The sequence below is a fragment of the Oenanthe melanoleuca genome, chromosome 12, assembly GCF_029582105.1.
Source record: "Oenanthe melanoleuca isolate GR-GAL-2019-014 chromosome 12, OMel1.0, whole genome shotgun sequence".
Taxonomy (NCBI): Eukaryota; Metazoa; Chordata; class Aves; order Passeriformes; family Muscicapidae; genus Oenanthe; species Oenanthe melanoleuca.
Window position 1 is genome coordinate 8,600,040 of NC_079346.1, and position 21,621 is coordinate 8,621,660.

The 21,621-nt window shown below is 57.9% G+C and overlaps 1 protein-coding gene across 15 annotated transcripts; it reads right to left on the reverse strand.

Moving 5' to 3' along the window:
- Positions 1-405: 405 nt before the first annotated feature.
- Positions 406-21,394, reverse strand: USP19 (ubiquitin specific peptidase 19). 15 transcript variants are annotated; one of them, XM_056501818.1, is made up of 28 exons: positions 21,283-21,376; positions 17,562-17,661; positions 17,167-17,411; positions 15,361-15,417; positions 14,148-14,276; positions 13,467-13,600; positions 12,748-13,155; positions 12,177-12,444; positions 11,891-12,047; positions 11,718-11,789; positions 11,090-11,205; positions 10,569-10,747; positions 10,083-10,284; positions 9,860-9,993; positions 9,495-9,653; positions 9,304-9,414; positions 9,034-9,144; positions 8,777-8,878; positions 8,422-8,562; positions 8,132-8,250; positions 7,773-7,910; positions 7,319-7,683; positions 6,547-6,657; positions 5,804-6,020; positions 5,339-5,491; positions 5,068-5,231; positions 4,810-4,988; positions 406-654 (listed from the first exon to the last, which is right to left on the reverse strand). In XM_056501818.1, exons 3-28 carry the CDS (start codon positions 17,273-17,275, stop codon positions 514-516), a joined length of 4,176 nt encoding a protein of 1,391 aa, XP_056357793.1. In that variant the 5' UTR covers positions 17,276-17,411; positions 17,562-17,661; positions 21,283-21,376; the 3' UTR covers positions 406-513. The 15 variants fall into 15 exon arrangements, with proteins under 15 accessions (XP_056357793.1, XP_056357791.1, XP_056357792.1 ...); XM_056501816.1 differs by having other exon boundaries at positions 10,569-10,783; XM_056501809.1 differs by lacking the exon at positions 406-654 and adding an exon at positions 1,854-2,990 and having other exon boundaries at positions 10,569-10,783; positions 21,283-21,377.
- Between the last annotated feature and the right edge of the window lie 227 nt (positions 21,395-21,621).

Sequence of the window (21,621 nt, forward strand, 5' to 3'; positions counted from 1 at the left end):
CTTCAGGGCACAACAGGCACTAGAACTCCGGGACGTGCACGTCTCGCCCCACCAGCACTAGGGCACAGGAGAAGACACGAGGCACTAAAGCAGCAGGATTTGCACCAGGGCTCACGAGACAACAGGGTGCACCCAGCGGCAGAGCACATGGAGAGACAGCAGGCACCAGGGGACACTGAGTCCCCCCCCACTGCTGTGGAGTGTACCCGGCAGTGGCAGCAACAACCGCCAGTTCCTGAGGGATATTAGGGGATAACGAGTACCAAGTCACACGAGGGAACACTGGAGCACGAGGGCAGCTGGGGCAGCCGTGTTCTGGGGGTTCCAACAGCACACTGGGGACGTTGTGCTCTGGCTCACCAGGGGGCAGAGGGTCCCAAGGGAGAGGAGGCAGCACAGGCAAGTGAAGTTCAGAGAGTTTAATGAACGCAGGACAAACCCCATTCCCCCCATTCCCCCCACCCCCCAGTGCCCCGACTGGCCCACACCCCAGGCCAGGCCCCCCACCACACCCTAGTCGACTTCTTCCATGCTGCTGTAGGAGGGGGCTGGGCGCTCGGCGGGGCTGGCGAAACGCTCGGGGAGGCCTTCCGCAGCCAGCGGCGGGGCTCCTTCGGGGGCCAGACCGGATCCGAACGCCACCGGGGGCAGTCCCTGCAAGCAGAAGGTGGGCGTAAGAGGGAGACTTGCACCCTGCCCACCCATCTCCCTCCCTGCTCCTGGTAGGGGGACACAGCCCCATGTGCAGAATGTGCAGCCCCTGGGCTTAGAGAGCAACACCTGGTGGCAAGCCCCGCGGCAGGGCAGAGGGAAGCAGTGTGCCCAGGGCCCCTGGGGCAGCCCCCTGGCCCAGCAGCAGAGCCGGGCCGCAGCGCACTCCCAGCCCAGGGCTGCTCAGCCACTGGTGGTCGGAGCAGAGCCCTGCACCCAAGCACGGGCAGCAGTGACAGGCCACGGGCAGGCTGCCAGTGCCTGCCGGCGGTCTAAGGAACAGAGCAGGGCCAGAGGGGATTTCCAGGGCTGAGAGCACCTTGTCAGGCCTCGCTGCTGGCCACCCACTGCTGGTGAGGGCAGGCAGCAGCTTGTGGGCCCCAACCCTGGGGTGCCAGCACCAGCTGGAGCAGAGGTCAGCCCACCGGCGCCGGCACTGACTCAGACCCACGAGGCCAGCACTGTGGGTGAGCGGGGGAAGCTGCTGAGACCCAGGGCTGTAGACAATGAGGCGACTGTTCCAGGACAGGCACCTCATGACCGCGGCACAGCCCTGCCGGGCTCCCCGGCTGGCACCTGCTTGGGAGGGGAGTAAACCTCAGCACGTGGACGAGGGGTGTGGGAGTCCAACTCAGACCCCAGCCTAAAATGCAGATGAAACCCTTCACTGCCAACCATCCCTCCCTGAGCTACCTGAGGGCACTGAGAACAGAACAGCAACAGAGTTGGAAAAGGAAGTCACAGGGCTCTGAAGTCACCTCTCACACCCAAATACGCCAGAGCTGTCTGAGCCACGCTCAGCCAAGGGCAACACGTCTCAATGTCAGACACTGCTGGAGTTACAGCCTGTGCCCCAGCCACTGGGGACTGCCTGCTCCTAGCCCTGCTGGGCTCACCACGCCCTGCACGTGTCCTGCGAGGCCACCAATCCACAGCTGGGGCTGGAGCCCAGCCTGTGCCCCATGGCATGGGCAGGCAGAGTTCTCTGCTGAGCCTGCTGCCACACATGGTGCACAAGGCACCCAGCAAAGCCCAAGGGATGGTCCTGGTGCCAGCTGGGTCACAGAGTGGCCTCAGGTGACCCCAGTGTGGAGTCCTCGCCTCTGTGTGGGAGTCCCAGCACACAGGACAGGAATGCAGCATTTCTTTGGAAAACCTGACTTTATTAACGCACCAAGGTCATACCTGTGCTCCCTGACCCCATGCCTCTCCAGCAGCATGGGCAGCTGGTACCCTCACAAATGAGGTGCTGCACCACGCTGCCCTGAAGAGACCAACTTCCCCGGATGCTGCCAGCACACAGCCCCACAGACTGGTGGGAGGCAGCGACCCACAGAGATGAGTGCTCACCATGGGCACCCCAGGTGGGATTGCCAGGCTCCCCAGCAGCTGCCTGGGCTGAGCAGGGAAGCACACAAGCCCTTGGTGACAAGCCTGTCCAGCCCCAGCAGACGAGCATGGTACACACAACTCTCAGTGCACAAGTAGCTGGCACCAGAAGGCTCAGCAGAAGGTTAGCAGAGCAGACTGGGCTGGCTAAGGACCACGGGTAGCCTCAGCCCTGGGGGAGCTCAAGGCTCCTGCAGCAGCACAGCTGAGAGGGGTGGCGAGCCAGGGCCCATGTCAGGGCATCCTGCCCTTGCTGCAGCCTCCCAGCAGGTCTCCACTTTCTTCTTGGGAGCCAAGTAGAGAAGGCTGATGTGCCCATAGGGCTCTCAAGCCCCAGCTTCACTGCAGCAGCAACGTCCTGTCTTGAGCAGCAGGTAGCCTTGAGGTCTGCCCCACTCCCAGTGGGCAGCAAGGAAGGGCAAAGGAGCTTCTGGTTCTGGGCTGTGCCTCGGCAAGGTAGCAGGCTGACCACACAGGCCTGCCAGCTGGCACAGGAGATGCCAGAGCAGACAGGCAGGAGCCAACAGCCCCATGTTTCCCTTGGCGAGTCTTTCCCAGCGTTTTCTGTCCTGCTGCCTCATGTCTTCGTCTCATAGCGTCCTAGAACGGCGCGTGCCCTGGCGGCCCTGCTCCCGCAGCTGGCCACGTGCCTGGGCCTATCTCCAGCGGGGCTGGTAAATGAGCGGGTAGAAGACGTTCAGGAAGAGAGCCACAATTGCGGCCGTGGTGGCCAGGACAAAGTATCTGACGCAGCCTTCATCAGGGTGCTGTGGGGTGCCCGGACTCCGCTTCTGGCCACAGGGCCTCCAGGAGTTTCTTGCACGCCTTTGGGGTGCCTCAAGCTGCAGCTCTTGTTCTTCAGCCTCCAGTTCCTGCCAGATCAGAGAAGCCTGCGATGTGGAAACCTGCGTCAGCACTTGGAGAACACAATGGGCAACACCCCTTGCCATCCCCCGGGGCAGGCGGCTGCCTGCAAGCCCAGCCCCGTGCCCAGCCAGCCCGCCTCCCCATGCAGCACCACCGTCGCGGTCGCGCCCGCCCCCGCAGCTCTTCAGGGTCTCTGGTGTGTGGGGCTCCGGTGGGTGGCTCTGTGGGAGGGAGCGTGGGCAGCTGCTGGGCAGGGTCTTCACAGGACGGCAGGGAGGGAAGCCGGCAGCTGGATTCCGATGGAGCAGATGCACTTGCATTGGAGGGTCCAGGAGGCAAGGGAGCAGGCAGCAGCCATTCACAGCCCAGCTTCTGTGATCCCAACAGGATCTTTCAAATGACAGCCAATCCAGAGCCAGCTGGAGTAGCAGGAGCAGGAGGCACATTGCCAGTACAGCCAGTCACAGCTCTGCTTTGGTGGGTAGGAATGCTCTGACAACCAATCGTAGCCCAGGTTCCAGGGGGATTTTCCACAGCCAGCCACAGCTTGGCCCTTCATGGCGGTGATCATGCAGAGCAGCCAGTCAGGGAGCAGGTCTCTGGAGGGCACCCAGTGCCACGGAGGGTGTAGGTGGTCCAGGGTGCTTGGGGACCTGCTGAGCCCCACTGGGATCCAATGCATCCCATTACTGCAGGGGAACAGGTGCTGCCAGGGGCCCAATGAGCCCCAGTGCCACAGAGCAACCTGACGAATCCCAGTGCCATGGGGCATACAGTGAGCCACAGTGCCAGTTCAGTCCCTGAAGGCTCTCACCACCAGTGTGCGAAAAGCAGTGCAGCTTTCTCATTCATTTCAGGCTGCCCCCAGTGAGTGGAGCTGCTCCAGGACACGCACACAGGGCAGGAACAGCCCAGGCAGGCAGACACCAACATGCCAGACAGCCCTGCTGGCCTCAGAGACAGCCATCTTCTGTCCACAGGCAAGAGGGCAGAGCTGGGACGCCTAACCAGCACTGGGCTAAGGGGAGGATGAGCCAGAGGGGCAGGGAGGCCAGGCCAGAAGTGCCCCTCCCACACGTGCAGTCATGCTGGAGATGAACTCAGTATTGTCCTCAGACTCTGCAGCCCCACAGGGGTGCTGAGCATGGAGGGAATATCTGCAGCACAATGGGGTCTGACCAGGTGGGCACCAGCCTTGGCCTTCCTGACTTTCACAAGAAGATCAGTACAGCCACTACCTACCACTGCATTCTGAAAGCGCCCTGCCGTCTGGCCCAGCCCCAGTCTCTCCCTCCCAGGCCACCGAGCAACAGACCTCACTCTGGCAGGTTTCTCTTCAGCACCCTGTGAAGGCTGCCAGGCCTCTGGCTCAGCACTGGCATTTACCTTTTTTGCACTTGGCTTGGCCCCGAGTTGGGCCCCAGCAGAAAGTGTTCCCCACCCTGCCTTGAAAGCAGCTCCAGAGGGCAAGTTTTTACTGCTCTCTGCCCCAGCCAGATCCTACTGTACCACTCACAGTCCCTCCTCCAATGTAGACCCCAGTGAGGCTGCGCCTCTTCTTCCTCTTCCAGCGCCCTCCCACCAGCACTTCGACACTGATGATGAAAACCAACTCTCCTGTGATCCCTCAGGACAGGGACTGTCAAAGCTCACAGTGAGAACACGGCAAGACTTGTCCAACTGGAGCAAGCTCTTTGGTATCAAAGGGGTAAAGGCACAGCACCACAGCTGCACCAGGCTCTGTGGGTGCAGGCAAAGATGGGCAGGGCCCTGCATGCAGCCCCTGAGCATGTTTCAAGGCTCTGTGGCTCCAACAGTGCCGAAAGGGACGCAAGCGCTCACCTGGCTGGCAGCAGCTTCGGCAGAGGGGGTGCGCTCGGCGCGGTGGTCTGAGGGATGCCCTGGCAGGGGTCTCTCCACAGGAGAGTTCCTCCGGCGGTAGAAGAGAACATAGGCGTATCTGGTCACCACCTGGCTCTCATCCACGGTGGTGACTGTGCTGTCGTCAAAGAGCCGCCAGCCTGAGGAGGAGGAAGGGTTAAGCAAGCAGACCAGTCACGGCTGCAGGAGCAGAGGTGTATGAGGGTGACAGATGCTCACCCACGTCGCTGCGCTGGCTGTTCTTGTCGTTGGGCAGGCGGGCGTACGCTGTGTAGTGCCCTCCAATCATGCCTCCGTAGTGGTTGATCACAGCATACAGGTCATACATAGGCAGCTGCTGCTCACCCTTCCGACCAATGCAGAACTTGCTCAGGTCCAGGCTCCTGTGGAGAGACACAGTAACCATCAAGGCTGATCACTGTAACGCAGGCTGGGCTGCAGGTCAGCAGAGGCAGTGCCAACCCTGGCACATCGTTCCCCAGGCTCTCACCGGACAGGAAAGTCCACCATGTCATTGATCTTGTCCCTCCAAATAAAGCTGCGGAAGGAGAAGCGCTTGAGCTGGATGATGAGGACGTTGGGCAGCCGCCACAGCATCAGCTGCTTGGAAGCCTCGCGGTGCTGCTTGCACTTGGGGCAGTACCTGGGGGAAGAGTATGCTCATTACTGGCATGGGGAGAGCCTCAGTCCTTGCACCCCAGCTCAGCCCCAGGGTCCGCACATGCATTGCTGGCAGAGGATATGTGGGAGGGCTCAGCCTCTTCTGTCAAGGGCAGGCCAGTACAGTCCTGCAGAGCACTAGCTGTGCTGGCTTAGCCCTTCCCAGTGCACAGGGAAGGCCAGCCCATTGTTCTTGGCTGCCAGTGGAAACAGCGTGCAGGCCCGGGCAGCTCCCGGGAAACCCCTGCTGCTGTCTGGGCCTGTTGGCTGGAACCCACCCTGCTGCCTTCCTCACCACGCTTCCTCTGGGGCCAGGACTTCAGGCTTCGTGAAGAGATTGAGGCACTGCTCCAGGGTGAAGTGGCCAGCTCGGGCTGCTTCGCTGGCTGAACCTGGATCCTCCACACACTCCAACTCCTTGGATTCTACCAACACGAATTCCTTGAGGCGCTCATTGTTCTGCCACACCAGAGCAAGGGAGCAGTCATCTGTCAGATCCAGGGGGGTGTCACCTGTGAAGGGGCACAGAATTCACACACCTATCCCACCAGGCTGGACCAGGCAACCTTGCTGGAGCAATCTTGCCCATCCCAGTTAAATACAGAGATCAAGAAATGCTGCCAGAAAGGGACAGGTACCCCGGCCAGGTTCATCACGCTAGGGCAGCAGAGTCCCTCAGCCTGTACTGACACAGCCCTCTCATCAGCAGCACCACCACAACCAGCACGTAGTGTGGGTATCCCATTCAAACAAAGAGATGACCCAGAGACCACAGACCCTCTGAGAATACATGAAATAGGAAGGAATTGACCTATTTGCTGAGGAGAGAAGGAATGTCATACCCATGAAAAGCTTCTAGACAGAGACTCTGTGCAGCAGAGCGCTTCCCTCCCCTGTCAGATGCAGCATTTACAGTCCAGTGTAGACACCTGGGCTCATCTTGTGCCAGGCAACCTCTGGCACCCCGGCCAGGCAGACCCACTACCCTGCCAGAGGCTGTAAGGGATGAAGGTGGTGCATTACAGGGCTCCGGCTCACCTTTATCTTCTAGCTTTTGCTCTCGGTTGGCAGCATCGATCTTAGTGATGTAGAACTGTGTGGCGCGGGCACTCAGTGAGTCTGGAGTGTGCTGGTACCCAGGGATGGCAGCTGTGAAAAGGCAGAGACAGATTTGTGGTGGCACTGCCTGTCTGCCCTGCGTAGGGGCCAAGAATTTGCAGTGCCCCCACCCCCACCTCACATGCTACGGCCTTGAAGGGACACAACCACGTGCCCGTGTCCTTGACTATTTTTAGCAGGCGCCTGCCCCTGGCAAGCTGTGCTCCTCTGCCTGCCTTGCCCCTTCACTGCACATTGCTGCCATCCTGAGACGAGTGTCTGGAAACGTGACAGCCAGGCAGCCGAGCGCAAGAAGCTGGTCCCATGCAGCTGAGTCAGAGCCAGCAAAGTGCTTTGCTCACAGCCCCCAGGGGCTCAGCCTGCACCAGCTCTGCCTTGCTCCCACAGGACTTCTGCCAACTCCTGCCTTCCCACCTCTCCCACAACAACACAGAACTCCAGCCTCCCTCCTCATCAGGTCTCTGCTCTACACCCTGGGCTTTGCCAGGGCAGGGCAGAGCGTGGGTAGGCAGGCATTTCAGGTGAGGCAACAGTGCCAAAACAAAGATCCCAGGGCCTCATCCGTGCTCCCAAGAGTCTCCAGACAAAGCTCACAAGCGGAGAAGAGATGCTCTGCTGAGAGGTCACTCCAAGGAGGGAGAATTGCCTGAGCTCCTGGCACAGACACAGGCAGCATTTCAGCACCTCTTACCTTCTGGCTTGAGGGCTCTCTCATAGGAGGGCTCCTTCTCACAACAGCTGTCACCCTGTGACTCCATGTGCTCAGAGAACCCTGAATCCAAGCTCAGCAGGGAACTCCTGGCTGTCAGGACCTTGCTCCGGACAGTGGTAGTATCCCCCATCTCTGGCTGCAGCTCAGGCACAGCTGGCGAGAGTGGAGGCTCCTGTGGGAGGCTGGAAATCCTGTCGCCATCTCCCAGCTCGGGGGCAGAGGTGGCTGCTGCACAGCTGCCCTTGGCCAGGGGCTCCAGCTTGTCTGAGTGCAGAGGCTGCAGCCCCTGCTCTGGTGACATCCGGCCCAACTGGAATGGAGGCTGGAACACGCTGACTGAGTACCTGGGCATGGAGGTGGGAGTTAGAGCTGGCCAGACACAGGACTGAGCTCAGCTCCGTGGCAGAAGCACCCTCCTTCCCTGGACTCTCACCTTGCATAGCCCTCCAGCAGCTGGGCCAGGCGGGCATAGGTTAGGCGGGACTCAGGCACGCTGATGAGGAAGGGGAAACCAATGTTCTCGGGACGGCACGAAGCCTTGTGGTCTGGCCAGTGTGTTTTCTGACATGCCCTGTAACACATACAGCCCCTGCTGAACCCAGCATCCTTGAACAGCCTGGGAAGGAGCAGTGCTGGGCCAGAAGGGTGTGCTGGGGAACAAGGGGAACATCAGGAGTTCAACTGGCTCCATCCCAAAGGGCAGACCCATTCCACCTTCTCCCAACAGCAGTCTTCCATCCAGCCCTTCACAGCAGGAGACCCACCTCCCTGCCAGGCACCAAGCCAACTCACACATTGCAGTAACCGACTCGATAGCACCTCGTGCAGCGCTTGAGCTTCTCATCCTCTGGCAGCTGCTTCTTCTGGCAGGCTGCACACTTGGCGACAGGGCCACTGGGCACCTGCGGACGCTGCAGGAGAAAGGACCCATTGGACAGGGAAGGGCACCTGGGCAGGACAAGGCAGCCTCAGGGGGCATCCATGCTCACTGTAGCTAATCACCCTTGTATGCCCCTCCTGCTCACTCCCACTTATGGTTGTCTTCCTACATCCCTCCCAGTAGTCCCAATACACCTCCTCACCTGCTGGACCTGAAGCTCCACCACGCGCTCCTTGGCCAGTTCTGGGGATAGCACCTCAAAGCAAAGCAGCAGGTCCGTTGGCGAGACTGTGTCTAGTGAGTTAGATGGCAGGAACATGCGGTGGAAGTGATTCTTTACCACCTGCCAGGAAAGACAAGTATGGCCGTGTGAGGGCTGCCCTATGTGTCCTCTTCTCAGAGAGCCACAGATTTCAGCCTCACAGTGAGCTGTGGGAAGAGCAGCAGCTCAAGGATGCTGTGCTCAGCTCACCACCTCACATGGGAAAGATGGACATCCCCAAGCCCTCCTGTGGTGGCCTACACCTTCACAACAGGTATCTGCCCAGCACTCTCACCTCTGCCAGGCGCAGGTTCTCTGGTTTCACACGCACACTGTGGGCCACTGAGTCAAGTACCTCCATAGCACTGGAGTTCTCCTTGCTGATACTCACAAGGAACTGCCACCGAGAAAGTGCCACATTAGTCACACCACACTAAGGCATGCAGGTCCTTACTTAACACAGGGCTTAGCCTGTTGGCACAAGATCAGCTGTCTGGGGCAACTCCAGGAGTCTTCTTAGGCTCCCTCCCCAAGGTAGAAGATATCCTTTACCTTGATGGGTTTTTTGTGTGGCTCCTTTGCAAAGTAGTAGACAGTCAGCACCTTTTGCTTCTGTGGGAGGGGCACAGGGAGGTACAGGAAGGGATCAAAGGTAATAGACACCTGCAGATATAAAAACACACTCAGCTGCGGGAAGTGCTTGTGGCTGAGCAGATCCAGTGCACTCAAGATCCAGCCTTGCCCTGTGACCTATGCTCTCTGAGGGACAGGCACCTACTTCTGTACAACCAGGACAGGGACAGAACCTCCAGGGCTGCCTACCTTGGAGCACACTGGGCACACGAGCTTGGATTTGTACTGGCCCTGGAAGAGGTCTACTATGAATGAGTCGTTCCTCATCTTGTGTCTTTGCCAAGCCTCCTCAGCTACTACCTGCAAGGAGAAAGGGCTTAGCATCTCATTAAACCACTCAAGCTGCTCTCCCAGTGACTCTGGGGGAGGAACACCCTCACCTCATCAGGCCTCCCATCCGAGTCAACAGTCTCTGTGTAGGGCTTGTTCTGGATGCGGTTGAGGTCCTCATGCAGGCCATCAAGCAAGAAGGCCATGAACTCCTGAGCATCATGCTGGGCATAGCCAGTGAACTGGCTTGCCTTGCTGGCCACAATTGCCTGTGGGGAGCACAGTAGTCAGGGCTGGTCAGCAGACCTCTGGCAGCACTGCCTGTCCCATGCACAAGCCCTGGATGCACCCACCCACACCCACCGCTCTCTGTGGCACTTGTAGGGCAGCCAAGAATGCTGCTACACTTGCAGCCACAGAGGAATGCTGGGAACCCAGAGCAGCTCCTGCTGAGCACCAGTGCCAGGGGCCCTACCTTCAGTTTAGAGGGCTGAAAGGCATGGTGTGTGCCCTTCCACAGTGCTCTGAGCAGCATGGCAAAGCCGATAGCCAGGCGTCCACCTGTCCCCAGTGGGTTGTTATAGTTGATTTCTGACTCAAAGGACCGATCTGTAAGAAATGCAGGAGCTCAGGGTGGCTGGATGCTGGCTTCATCATCTGAGTGGCCAAGCTCTGCTGGGCTCCCAGTGTGGGCTCACCATGGAAGTAGTCACGCAGCTCCCGGGTGTTGGACAAGGACTGGATTACGCTGTTCATGAAGCAGGTGTTGCCCAGGTTCACCAGCCCCGTGAAGCCAGGCAGGCAGACCTTCTTCTTCTCATCCTCATCCTCATCATCCTCCACACTCTCAGCACTCACTGGGCTGTGTGTCATCGGTGGCACCATACACGTTGGTTTGGGCTGCCAAAGCAGAGGCAGGTGTGAGGGTATGGCACTCAGGGAGTCTCTCTGGGAACACCAAAGGAACTCAAAAGCCCAAGAAAACCCCCAGAGAGGGCTGGAGCCATCACATCATCTCCCACTTGTACTGGTACAGACAGGACAACAGCTGCCCCTAATCCTGCCAACTATGACTGAGGGGCACCACCTCCTCCTCCAAGAATACTCTGCCAGTCTCCAGAGTGACACTGAGGAGGTGTCCCTCTTTCCCCTATTCAGGTCAGATCCAGCGTGGCCACACTCACCGACGGAATGTGTGGCTCTTGCTTCACTGCCAAGTGCTCTGGGGCCGTACGGGCTGCCACACCATCCAGAGCCCCATCTTCCACACGTGGCTTCTCTTTGTCACTGGTTCGGGCCTCTTCCTTGCTGGAGAGGGGGTGCTGGTTACTGCCCGGAGGGTTCTTATCCAGAGGGGTAGGGCCTGTAGGCATGGCAACCTTTGCACCACCCACTGCACCTTAAAAAGGGGGAAGGGTGGGCCTGTGGTTAGCAGCACGATGTGCTACCCACAGTGCAGCTGAACTGCTCAGTCCACACTCGCACACAGGCTCTCCTACCCCTCTTCCCTGTGAGCGAGGGAAACAACAGTGCCCTTCCCTTATCACTTGGCTCACACCCTGCCTCACATCCCTACTTGCATCCACTCAGTCCCTCTCCTTCCCCACCATTCCACGCCAGAGGATCCAGCACCAGCTGGTAGCTGGCAGTGGTGAGGAGGGCCCATGCCCCACTGCGGTGCAGGACACGAAGGCAGGGTGCAGACCTCGTGTGGCTGGAGCCTCCAGCCCCCCCCAGCGCTGGCTCTGGCGTTTCTTCAGGCAGACATCAATGCGAGACACCGTGAAGTTGTACGTGCACTGGTCCGGCTCAATAAGGTTCCTGCAAGGCACGCAGGAAATCAGAGGTGCCCCAGACCTTGCAGCAGCCTCAGACACACCAAAACTTTTGCATGGCAAACCCATGGCCTCCAGGCAGTAGCAACTCTGCTAACACTGATCCTGAGGTAACCCTGGCAAAGCAGGGTGGAAACTCTCAAGCCTGGCCACACTAAGCACACAGAGCACCTCTTTTCTGATAGATCCATTCTGCTTGGCTGCCTCCTGCTGCACATCCCACTCAAAGGGCACAGACACAGCTCTGTCCCCAGGAGCTCTGAAACAGCCTGGGGTGAACTGCAGGCAAGGAGACACTGGGATTTCCTCCCCTGCAAGTGAGCACACAGCCAACGCAGACCAGGCTCAGAGCACTAGTGTAAAATGGTGTAAGTGAAACCTCCAGATGCAGAAATGAGAATTCTCTGCACAGAACTGCCAGCTGGGACTGGTTCCTGCCCCAGCTCTTGACTCTCACCTCCCTTGCCCTGGTGTGGGTAAGAAAGACAGGAGTCATACCTGAGCTTCACCTGCCACCGGAACACCGTGTGGGGCCCACAGCCAGGATGGAGACGAAGGAAGTTTGTATCACTGCAGAGAAACTGGGGGTGAGCTGAGGTGAACAAACAAGTAGCCCAGCCACAATCAGAAGCTCTGCAGCAGCTTGGCATCATCCCGAGGCAAACTTGTACCTCGTCTGGAACACTAGTGTGAAGTCTTGTTCCCGGAACAACACCTTGGATGTCTCCTTGTGAATCTCCTTCACATAGACATGCACCACCACCAGATCATTGCCCTTCTCGTATGAGTCATTCTTGACAAAGGTCAGGCTTACAAAAGGCTCTGGCTCTGAGTAAGGAAAGCCACGGAGAAAGAGGTTATCTTCTTTGCATGCTGAGGCTATAGGCTGACCCAGGAAAGGTCCTGAGCAGATGGACCTTCCTGACCAGGCTCACCCCATGGGCTCTGGCCACTCACCGTCAGCTGCTGCTTCCAGAGCCACGTCATCCTTGGACCAGTCCCTCTTCTCACCATCTCTGCCCATGGGAGGGGTGGCCAGTGGGATGGTCTTAGAGCTCTCTCCCAAGATAGGCAGGCAGTCCCGGCTCCGCAAGACCTCAGCAGGGCTGCCTGGCTGCAGGACTCTCTTCTCAACACAGGTGGCAACACGGTGGGGGAACACCTCTGTGGTAGCCGAAAGAGGTGGCATCTCCATGGGAACAGTCTCTTTGGCCAAAACCACAGCCTTTCAATACAGAAAGACATAGTGAAACACAGACACTGTCACCCCTGAGTTGCCCTGGCCCACTCACTGTGACTCCTGCCAGACAGCCAGGGACAGCTCCATACCACCTGCTTCCCCCACACATCCCAGCCAGCTCAGCCCTATTAACCCCAGAACACAGCAACTGCAAGGTCCTCACTTCACCCTCTCCTCCACCACAGCATCCCGGAGCCCGCCTCATCCTCATTGGCAGGGATGGGTCCTGCATTTCCTGCACAGGGCAGAGGAAGCAGGGGTACCCTGTCCAGCCAGGTCCTCAGGTACCTTCTCCAGTGGTAGTGCAAGGTCTGCGAGGGCCGCGGGTGCATCAGCCTGGCTGGGTCTGCCGTTGCGGCGGCTGCCAGCTCTCCCACTGTGCCCTTTGCCAGGCTCCGGGCTCCCAGTGACTCTGGCACTTGGCTCCTCCTCAGTGGGAGCCACTTTGAGGTATACTGCCCGCTTGGCGCTGGGGCCACTCTGTGTCCCTGGGCTGGCTGGGCTTTTCCCTCCCAGGGCCTCGCTTCTCCCTGGAGCACGCTTGGGGTTGGAGGGCTCCCGCCGGGATCTTGGTGGCTCTGGGCCTTCAGCCCTTGGCTCTGCAGGGGTCAACTCTGCAGAAGCAGCCTTCTCCTTCCCATTTTCCCAGCACACAGCCCCTTTGGCCGGTTCTTTGGATCCGTCTTTCCTTTTCTTCTGTAAAAAGCAATGTAGCACAGTGGGAAGGTATTCGGGTAGCAGCATCTTTCAGGCTCCTTATCAACCCCTCACCCTCATCCCCCCTTCCCAGACTGCATCAGGACTCTCCTCCAGAACCTAGGAATGCATAACAGGCAGAAACAGGGGTATGACTCCCTGGGACAGTGGCAGATGGCTCATGCAGCACATGGTTGAAGGATGTGACCCACATTGCTCCCCAGGCAGCTCAGCAGCAGGGAGCTCAGAGCTCATCCTGGCTCCCCAGGGCTCCACAAGCTCTCTTAAAAGACAGATCATTCCTTCCTTACCAGAAGTGAAGCCCAGTTATGAAGTGGAATCTTCTTCTGAAGCACAAGCTGTAGAAAGTTGCCCTTCTTGCACTGGATCTTGCTGCAGGAGCCCTCAATTTCCTCATAAAACTGACAGCTCCACTGGCGCCCATCTGTAAAGCAGAGGGGAACCAGTACCTCAGGCAGTGCTCCAGGCAGCTGTCACCTAACCCACAGCCCCCATTCACCTGTCCCCAGGATGAAGGAAGCACTCATTCAGAGCCAAGAAGGCTGCAGGCAGGCTGCCACCATACCCCAGGAACCTTCCAGGGCTCCAGCCAGCTTCCTTGAACTTGCTTTGTACATCTGGCTGGCCTCCTTCCCAGTAGGAAGGCCCTGGGCCTCCCTGCCCTCAGGGGCACAGTCACTTTTCCAAAGGATACCCAGGACTGACTCAGCCATCCCAGCAAGCAGGGGAGAGACGCACTGGCGCGGCAGTGGGCACTTGTTCACTTGGCACAGGGGCCAGCTCTTGCCCTTCCTAGCTCTACAATGCTCTCCTATCCACTCTGTCTGCTGCCTGAGTTTGTGCCAGCTGAGAGCAGGGCATTGCCTCTGAGGGAAAAGTCTGACGTCTGCCTGTGGCAACCCCGTGCTTGGCCCAGAGCTGTGCCAAGTCCCAATGGAGAAATGCTTGCAGCAGTTGCTCCATTCCCATACCTGGTAGTTTGACCACACAGTCCGTGTCGGTGAAATCGGCACGTACATCCTCTGCTTTCAGAGCTCCACTGCCCAAGTTCAACTTGATAATGATCTCATCAGCATTCTGCTTCCAGTCCAGCAGCAGCTCTAGGAAAAGGGAGGGAAGTGTCACCCACTTGCTGGGGAATGAGCCTGAAGTGCCCACTCCTTGGCTGGGGAACGCAAGCCTGAACACACACGCAGTTAAGGAGGTCAGCACAGGGAACACAGATCATGACAATTAAATGGGACCTGCCCTCATTAGACAGGCCGTAAACAAGAGCACATGTTGCAGCAGGGCAGATGAATCCCGGTGGGAACCAGAGAGATCAGAAAGGCAGCACTGCTCTTGGCATTGCCACAAGCAGCAGTGGCAGCTGGAAAGAAGGGGTAGCTCCTGCCAACAACAAAGCAATTACTGCTTTCCCAAGGAACGAGGAAGCCACAGAATTACTCCGGGGAATTTAAGTGGACTCTGACCACAATCAGAAATTGCCACTTCCCCTTTGCATATGCAAACTAAGCAGCCCAGCTGCAACCATCAAAGCACTATACTCCTGCCAGGTGAGTGTGGCTAACACTGACTGAAACGGGCAGGCCAGCCAGTGGGCAATTAAGCTATAATAGGTGAGAAGAGTGCAGCCATGATACTCTGGTGCAGGCAGAACTTCCACAGTATGCCTGCCAGGCTCCAGGTGTGGCCTTGTGGTGCCCTGAAATCTTCAAGGAAAAAAAGTGATTTCAATTACCTTGATTTCAATCAGGATTGTTCTACCCCTAGGGCACAAAGACATCCTACTCTGTCCTCAAAGCAGGCCTGGACTGCGACAGAAACCAGTCAATGCTGCCCACAAGGTGACACAGCTTGGGATGTTCCCAGCCCAGCATCATGTCCTGCTCAGAAAGAAGCAGAGCAAGTGCCAGCAGTGAGGCACCCCATGCCTGTGCTAAGTGGAACCATGACGCCCAAGTTGCAAGCAGCCTGCCACATACCCAGGGCCTCTTCCTTGCAGACAGCCCTTCTCCACTCCTGGAAGGGCCACATACTGTTAAGATAAACACTGAGACAAGGGTGTGCTCAGGTTAGCTCTGCTCAATGCCAGAGCACTGGACAACATGGTGAGAGCTTCAGATCCCTTGGCAAGGGCACTCCATGGCCATGCACTGACAGCTGGCACACACCTCAACTTACCCTCCTCTGAGTCCTTCTCCTGGGCAGTCTCAGCCTGCTCGAGCTCAGGGCGAGACACTGGTGGGCAGAGAAGCAGAGCGCAGGGAGGTCTGTCATTCTGTCACCTCACAACATAGGCCAGCAAGCTGATGCCGAAAATTTCACACATCATCTCCTTCTGAATCTGTCCAGGCCTTTCATCCTGCACGGGTTGCCTATCTCCCTCCTCTGCTTTCTCACACTTCTCCTTCCCCAGGAGAAGTGCCTGCAGCAAGTCAGCCCCAGGACAGCTGCTCTGGGCCATACCACCATATCCCAGTCTAAACAATACCACAAGTGGGAGCAACACAACAATACTGCACCATGTAGGCAGTGCTTTTTTGAGGCACATCTCATTGCAAGCTTGCGGCATCCAGGCTCAGCTGTGTGGCCCAGGTCCCAGGCTCCAGCCATACAGAGAAGTCCTGTCTTGATCTGACAGAAAGAACCTGCTGTTTGGTCATGCTCAAACTAATTCTGCTGTAACCAGAGAACCACATGGCCCAGCTGCACTTTAACATTTCCATTCCTGCACAAGCTGCCAATGTCCACATCTGAAAACCTCCTTCCAGGGTGGGGAACCAAACTGACCTGACACCTAATCCCTGCTCCCCACAGAATTACCTCCAACATCCAGAAGTATCTCCAGGCCTGGTCTAGTTCCCACAGGATAGTGAACTCTGCCAGGCAAGGGACCCAAACCGATAGCACCTTCTCCTGGAGCAGAGAAATAGTGGCAACAGGAACTGTGGTCTCCACTCAGAAGGCTGTCACTGCCTCCCTTGACTAGCTACAAACCAGTAGAAAATTTCTATTGACCACTACAGCCACTGGTGCAAAGGTGCCCATGCAGCTGGCAGTGTGAGAAGCATGGCAGTGACACTACCTGGAAGGTCTACAGCCCCTCAGCACCTCTCACAGAAGGGATGGGGACAGCATGACTCCCCTTAAGAAGGCCCATGTCAGAGGATGCAGAGTCAAGCCCTACCAGAGGCATACTCCTTCCATGTGAGAGAAAGCACAGTGCTGTGCTCTGCACTGTGGGATTTCACTTTGACGACTGTGCCTGGCCGCCCTGGCACAGACCTCACCAAGCACTCAATTACCTTGGCCTATAAAACACCCTGTGATTTTGAGGTTACAATAATCATAACAGAGCAGGCACAGAAATCAAACAGCTTTCCAGAGCCACAGAAACTCTTTCAGGCATCCTGTCCACAGGCATTCCCTGCACCTGAAGCATCATTTTTGTCAAAGAATACATATGGCAGTTACAGAAGGAATTACTCTACAGCAAACCTCTTCACCTGAGCCGCACCTTGCCCTGACTCAGAAGCTAAAGCACCAGCCCCACCCGCAGGCCTTGCACACCTAGTCACAGCCTCACATCTGGCCTCAGCAAACTGATGGGAAAGAAGAAGCATTGCCACCAGGTGCAAGAGCACCCACAGGTTTTATTCAGTTTCACTCTCACTGGATCAGGGCAGCTCACACCCAGTCCAAAGCAGAGTCTAGAAACAACCACCAAGGCCAACTTCAGATTTCAGCTAACAAGGCCACAGGCCCAACCTTCCTAACATCGCTGGTGCTAAGTAGTGCCAAAAAGAAGGTTACAGGTCCAGAGAGGACACTGTGTCGGAGAAGATCGCACATCACATGGGTTACCATAAGCTGCAGGAAGTGATTAGTCAAATCTACTTATCCTGCAGCAGATGGCTAGAGGCCCCCAGGCTGCGGGGCCGAGACACCATGGGCCTGCTCACCACAATGACACTGAGGGGCTCTCACCTTCCTTGCTTTCCTGATTGGCTCGATCCTTCTGCTTCTTCTTGTTGGTGGCATCATCCAAGCCCCGAGACGCTCTCCTCTGGCCAGGGGCATTTGTGCTGCTGGACATTTTCAGCCGTTTGGAAGACACAAACAGCCCGCCGGGGTCGGTAATGGAGTCTGGGTCAGGGGTGCGACGTTTTCTTCCTGGCCCAGCTATCTTGGCGACTCTCTGTGGTCAAACTCTCTGGCAAGGAAGTAATGGCCTAAAGAGAAGAAAGAGCAAGCATGGCAAGAGGAGCAGGTGGAAAAGGCCCAACAGCAGCAGGATCCGCTCTTTGCCTCAGGGCCAGTGCCCTTACATGACCTTCATCATGGTGTTTATGGGAAGCCCCATACAGCACTCAGTGACCTACCTCATCACAGCTGCTACAATGCTTACTGCCAAAAGCATGGGCTTGTCAGAGCTCCCAACATAAAACCAGGGGTCTTCAGTATGTGGCACACATTAAAAACCTGGAAAGCAAGTGTCATGCTCATGCCTCCCACTATAGCAACACTGGCCCAGAGGAGCTGCTGGCACTAATAACACCCAGAGACACAGCTGAGGGCAAGGACATGAGGAGGCCTGGATCTGCAAAACTGAGCCTCCAAAGTCAAGAGGGGGAGCCTGTCACACAGCTTGGAGCAACAGCTATTTCAGTCAAACAGTGTTCTGTGTAACAGCGCCAGAATAGGAGCCAGTAACACCCTAAGAAGGAAGCAGGCCTGGGACAGTCTCTCATGACAGATGAGAGCAGAGCTCCCTGGCAAAAGGAGAGTTCCTCCCCCTTCGCCCACTAGCTGGGAGCTTAACCAACATGACTGCACCTTGAATATTTATCTCCTAGCCAGTTTACAGACAGCGTCAGCAGGGCCTGGCTTGGAAACAGGACACCTCTACTCGTGCCCCAGGAAGAGAGTAGGCTGTAACTTGCTCACCCCTGCCCCCTCAGACATGCCCTCCCCTACAGGTTTTGGGAGCTGCTGGCCCAGGGGTCTATTGCACTTATCAGTGTCAACCTGCAGTGTTCAGGGCTTTGAGAGAGCAGAGCTGAAACAACGCTCTGAAAGCAGTCCCATTGCAGGTGTCTCTGTGGAGGTGGTGACAGCAGAGTGCTGGGAAGGTTTCCTCCCTCGCTGCCCTGGCTGCACACCCTGACCCTGGCAGTGCTCACCAGCCTGTGGGGGTTTGCAGCAGGGAAACAGGCCCAGCCACATGGATCCTGCCCACCCCCAGGTGCCAGCTGCCTGCCACAGCTCCCAGAGCACTGTTTCACACACATCCCACGGCCCGGCTCCCATCTGAGGACATGGAGCCAAGCCCAAGAGCACCTTGGCCTAGCCCAGCTCCACTGAGCCCGCCTCTCCCTCAGTGGGAGGCAAGCTGTCCCTCGGGAACACCCTGTTCTGCTTTCACCCATGTACCAAGCATAGACCCCTTGCTGTGCTTGGGAATGTCCAGTGGCAGGAGGTACCACTAAGGGAGGCACTCTGACAGAGGAAAGACACTGCCAGTTCTGTGCTGCCAGCCCCAGGTTGCCAGGGCATCTGTGTTCTATAAATGTTCAGGGCAACAAGTTGCCACACATGTGGAGCTGTAGCCACAAACTGAGCAGAACACGAGAGCAAAGCAGCCTTGTCTTGCACTCAGCTCTGGCAAAGCCAGCCCCATGACAGGTGTTGCATCCAAACCACTTCTCTTCAGGCCAACCTGCACTCACCACCAAGAGCCACTGAAGCCAAGTGAAAAGCTAAGTCCACCTCAACAGCCTGGCACAGACAACTCCTGCCACCCACGGTGGAGAGGCCCAAGTAATCTGGAGACTGAGATGCTGAGCAGGGTCTAGCATCAGTCCCAAAGAGCTTGAAAGAGTGTGGGAGGGCAGCAGCATCATCCCCATACTGCTGCACAGACTGGGTCTCTCCAGGATGCAGAAGGACTTCTGGCTCCAGAGGGAATGGGAAGAGCCCCCACAGCAGGGAAAGTGGCAGTGATTCACCAGGCTAGGCCTCTGATGCCAGCTGCATGCTGTCAGCTCCAGTCCCCACTGACACCCAAACAGGTTGGCTACAGATGATTCCTGGTGCTGAAGAAGCTCACCTGGACTCAGCACACATGGAAAGCATATTTTTGTTGTATTTGCCTCTAGGGTGAAAAACCCAGGAGAAAAGGGACTCAAGAAGCAGTGACTGCTCCATGCAGGGTCAGGCGAGTCTCTGTCACCTCCTTCCTGCCCCTCCACAGGGGTTGCAGAGGGTAACTACTGGGCAGGGTGAATGCAAGCTCTGAGAAGAGTCCTGGAGGGCTGAGAAAGGACCCCCAAGAAAGAGTGAGGAAGAGAGACAAGGGTTGCATGCCTGCTTGTCACTCTTCCAGGAGAAGCCTGCTGCTTTCATGCCTCACTGAGGGCTCAGCTCCCTCAGGTGCTTTGCTGACAGTTATTCCTCACAGCAGGAAGGAACCAAGGGGGCTGGAGTTCTGCCCATTTCAGCTGCCAGACTGATGGCAGCCTGAGGCTGCTGCAGGTACCTCAAGGTTTTGGAGGAGTGAAGGCAAAGCACAAGTTACTCAGGGAGCAGAATAGGTGAATAGGAGACTTTGTGCCTTTCTGCCACCAGGAAACGCATGTTCAGCCCCTGGGTGCACAGAGGTTTTGGCACCACTCCTGTTGGCACGGTAGGAGTCACTGCAGGGGAGAGATGGCGAAAGGCCGCTCTGGCTAGATGCCAGGTGAACCTCCAGGAAGCACCTGATGAGCTGGGCACTCCTACAAAACCCTACCCAATCCCCAGAGACAGGGAAGCATGGCCATGCTGCTGCTGGGAGCAGAGGTGCTTCCCTGTTCTCTGCTCTCCCTGCCTTTGTTCTGTGGTGTGTACCAGATCCAGATGCCAGCCAGGGCTTTCTTCTAAGTATGTCTTCCCCCTGAGCAGTTTCCCAACCCAGCTAATGCTGAGGCTGCAAATATTTTGACTAGCCAGAGGAAAGGGAGCAAGAGGCCAAGGAGAAGAGCCGCTCCTCCCCACAGCAGCACCAGACCAGGAAGGACAGCAGAAGGTGCTCAATGAGATGCAATTTGTGCCCCATGTCTGGACCAAGTTTAGCACTTGGCAAGAGGAGCTCCCTTATTCTTGTCCACAGCACTCCTCATCAGTGCCCAAAGGCCTTTAAAGAGTAGCTGCAGAGAAGGCTGGCTATCCCAACAGTGTCACCTTTCCATGGACTTTTGGACTAAACACAGCTAACAGAAACACACCCCTCGTGTACACAAATACTTTTGTCACCTTCTGTTTCTCGTTCGCCTGAGGGACCAGAAATCCCAAGGATCAAGCTTGACTTTTACTTGAGTTTCTGGGCATGCCTGACACACGGGTGAAGCCAGGGCAAGCAGAGAGTCCCCTGGGGCAGCTACTCAAGCCACTGCCAGACAACATGTTTCCAACCCATGTGGAAATCACTGCCCGCAATGCATCGTGACAGCACTGATCTTCTGCTGAGTGGGGAACCCGGCAGGCCCAGCTCTCTCATTCTGGGGACGATCATTAAACCACAAAACGGTTTGTGCCGGAAGGAGACTTTGAAAATCATCTACTTCCAACCCGCCGGCCATGGGCAGGGATAGTGATGAGAGTGTCCAGACAACAACCGGCGACCCCAGGCCTCCCGGGCGCTGCTGCCCAGCCCCAGGCACCGATAGAGAGGAAAGGGACTGTGAGCGGTGTTCGTGTGAACGGTGTTTGTATGAACGGCCCCGGCAGGCAGAGCACGAGGTCACCGAGCCGGCTCCTGCCCGGGGCTGCCGCGCTCGGCCCGTCCTGCCGAGCCTCGTTCTCAGCCCCCGCGGCCCCAGCTCCTGCTGCTCCGCACGTTCTCTCCGCTCAGGCCCGTCACAGGCCGCAGCCACCGCCATCCGCCCCCTGCCTCGCTCTCCGCCGCCCCGGCCCCCGTGCCCACGGCCACATCCTGGCCTCCCGCCGTCCCCGGGCCCTGTCCGCCGCCGCGGCCCTTCGCCCCGCGCTGGCCCGGGCGACACTCGCCGCCCCCGGGCCCCACCACCGCCCCGGCCCAGCCGGCTCGGCCCTCCCCGCACTCACGGCCCCGCCCGCCGCTCCGGTCTGTTTGTGCCGCGCCGAAGTTCCGAGCGGGCCCACAACGGAGACAGGCCCGAGCCCGTGACGCACTTCCGGGAGCCGCCGGGCACGCCCACGTGACACGGGAGCGGAGGGGATGCGTCACGTGACACGGGAACGGGGGCGGTGCCGGCGCGTTCCCGCGGCAACGGGAGCGGAGCCGGGGGAGCGGGGGTGCCCGGTCCTGTCCGCGGGGCTTCCGGGTCTGTCCCGTGAGGGTTTGATCCGTGCGACTGCCGAGCTGCTCTGAAGGGCTCCCGGTGCGCTGCGCCCCCCAGCCCCGCTGCCGATTCCCGCCCCCAA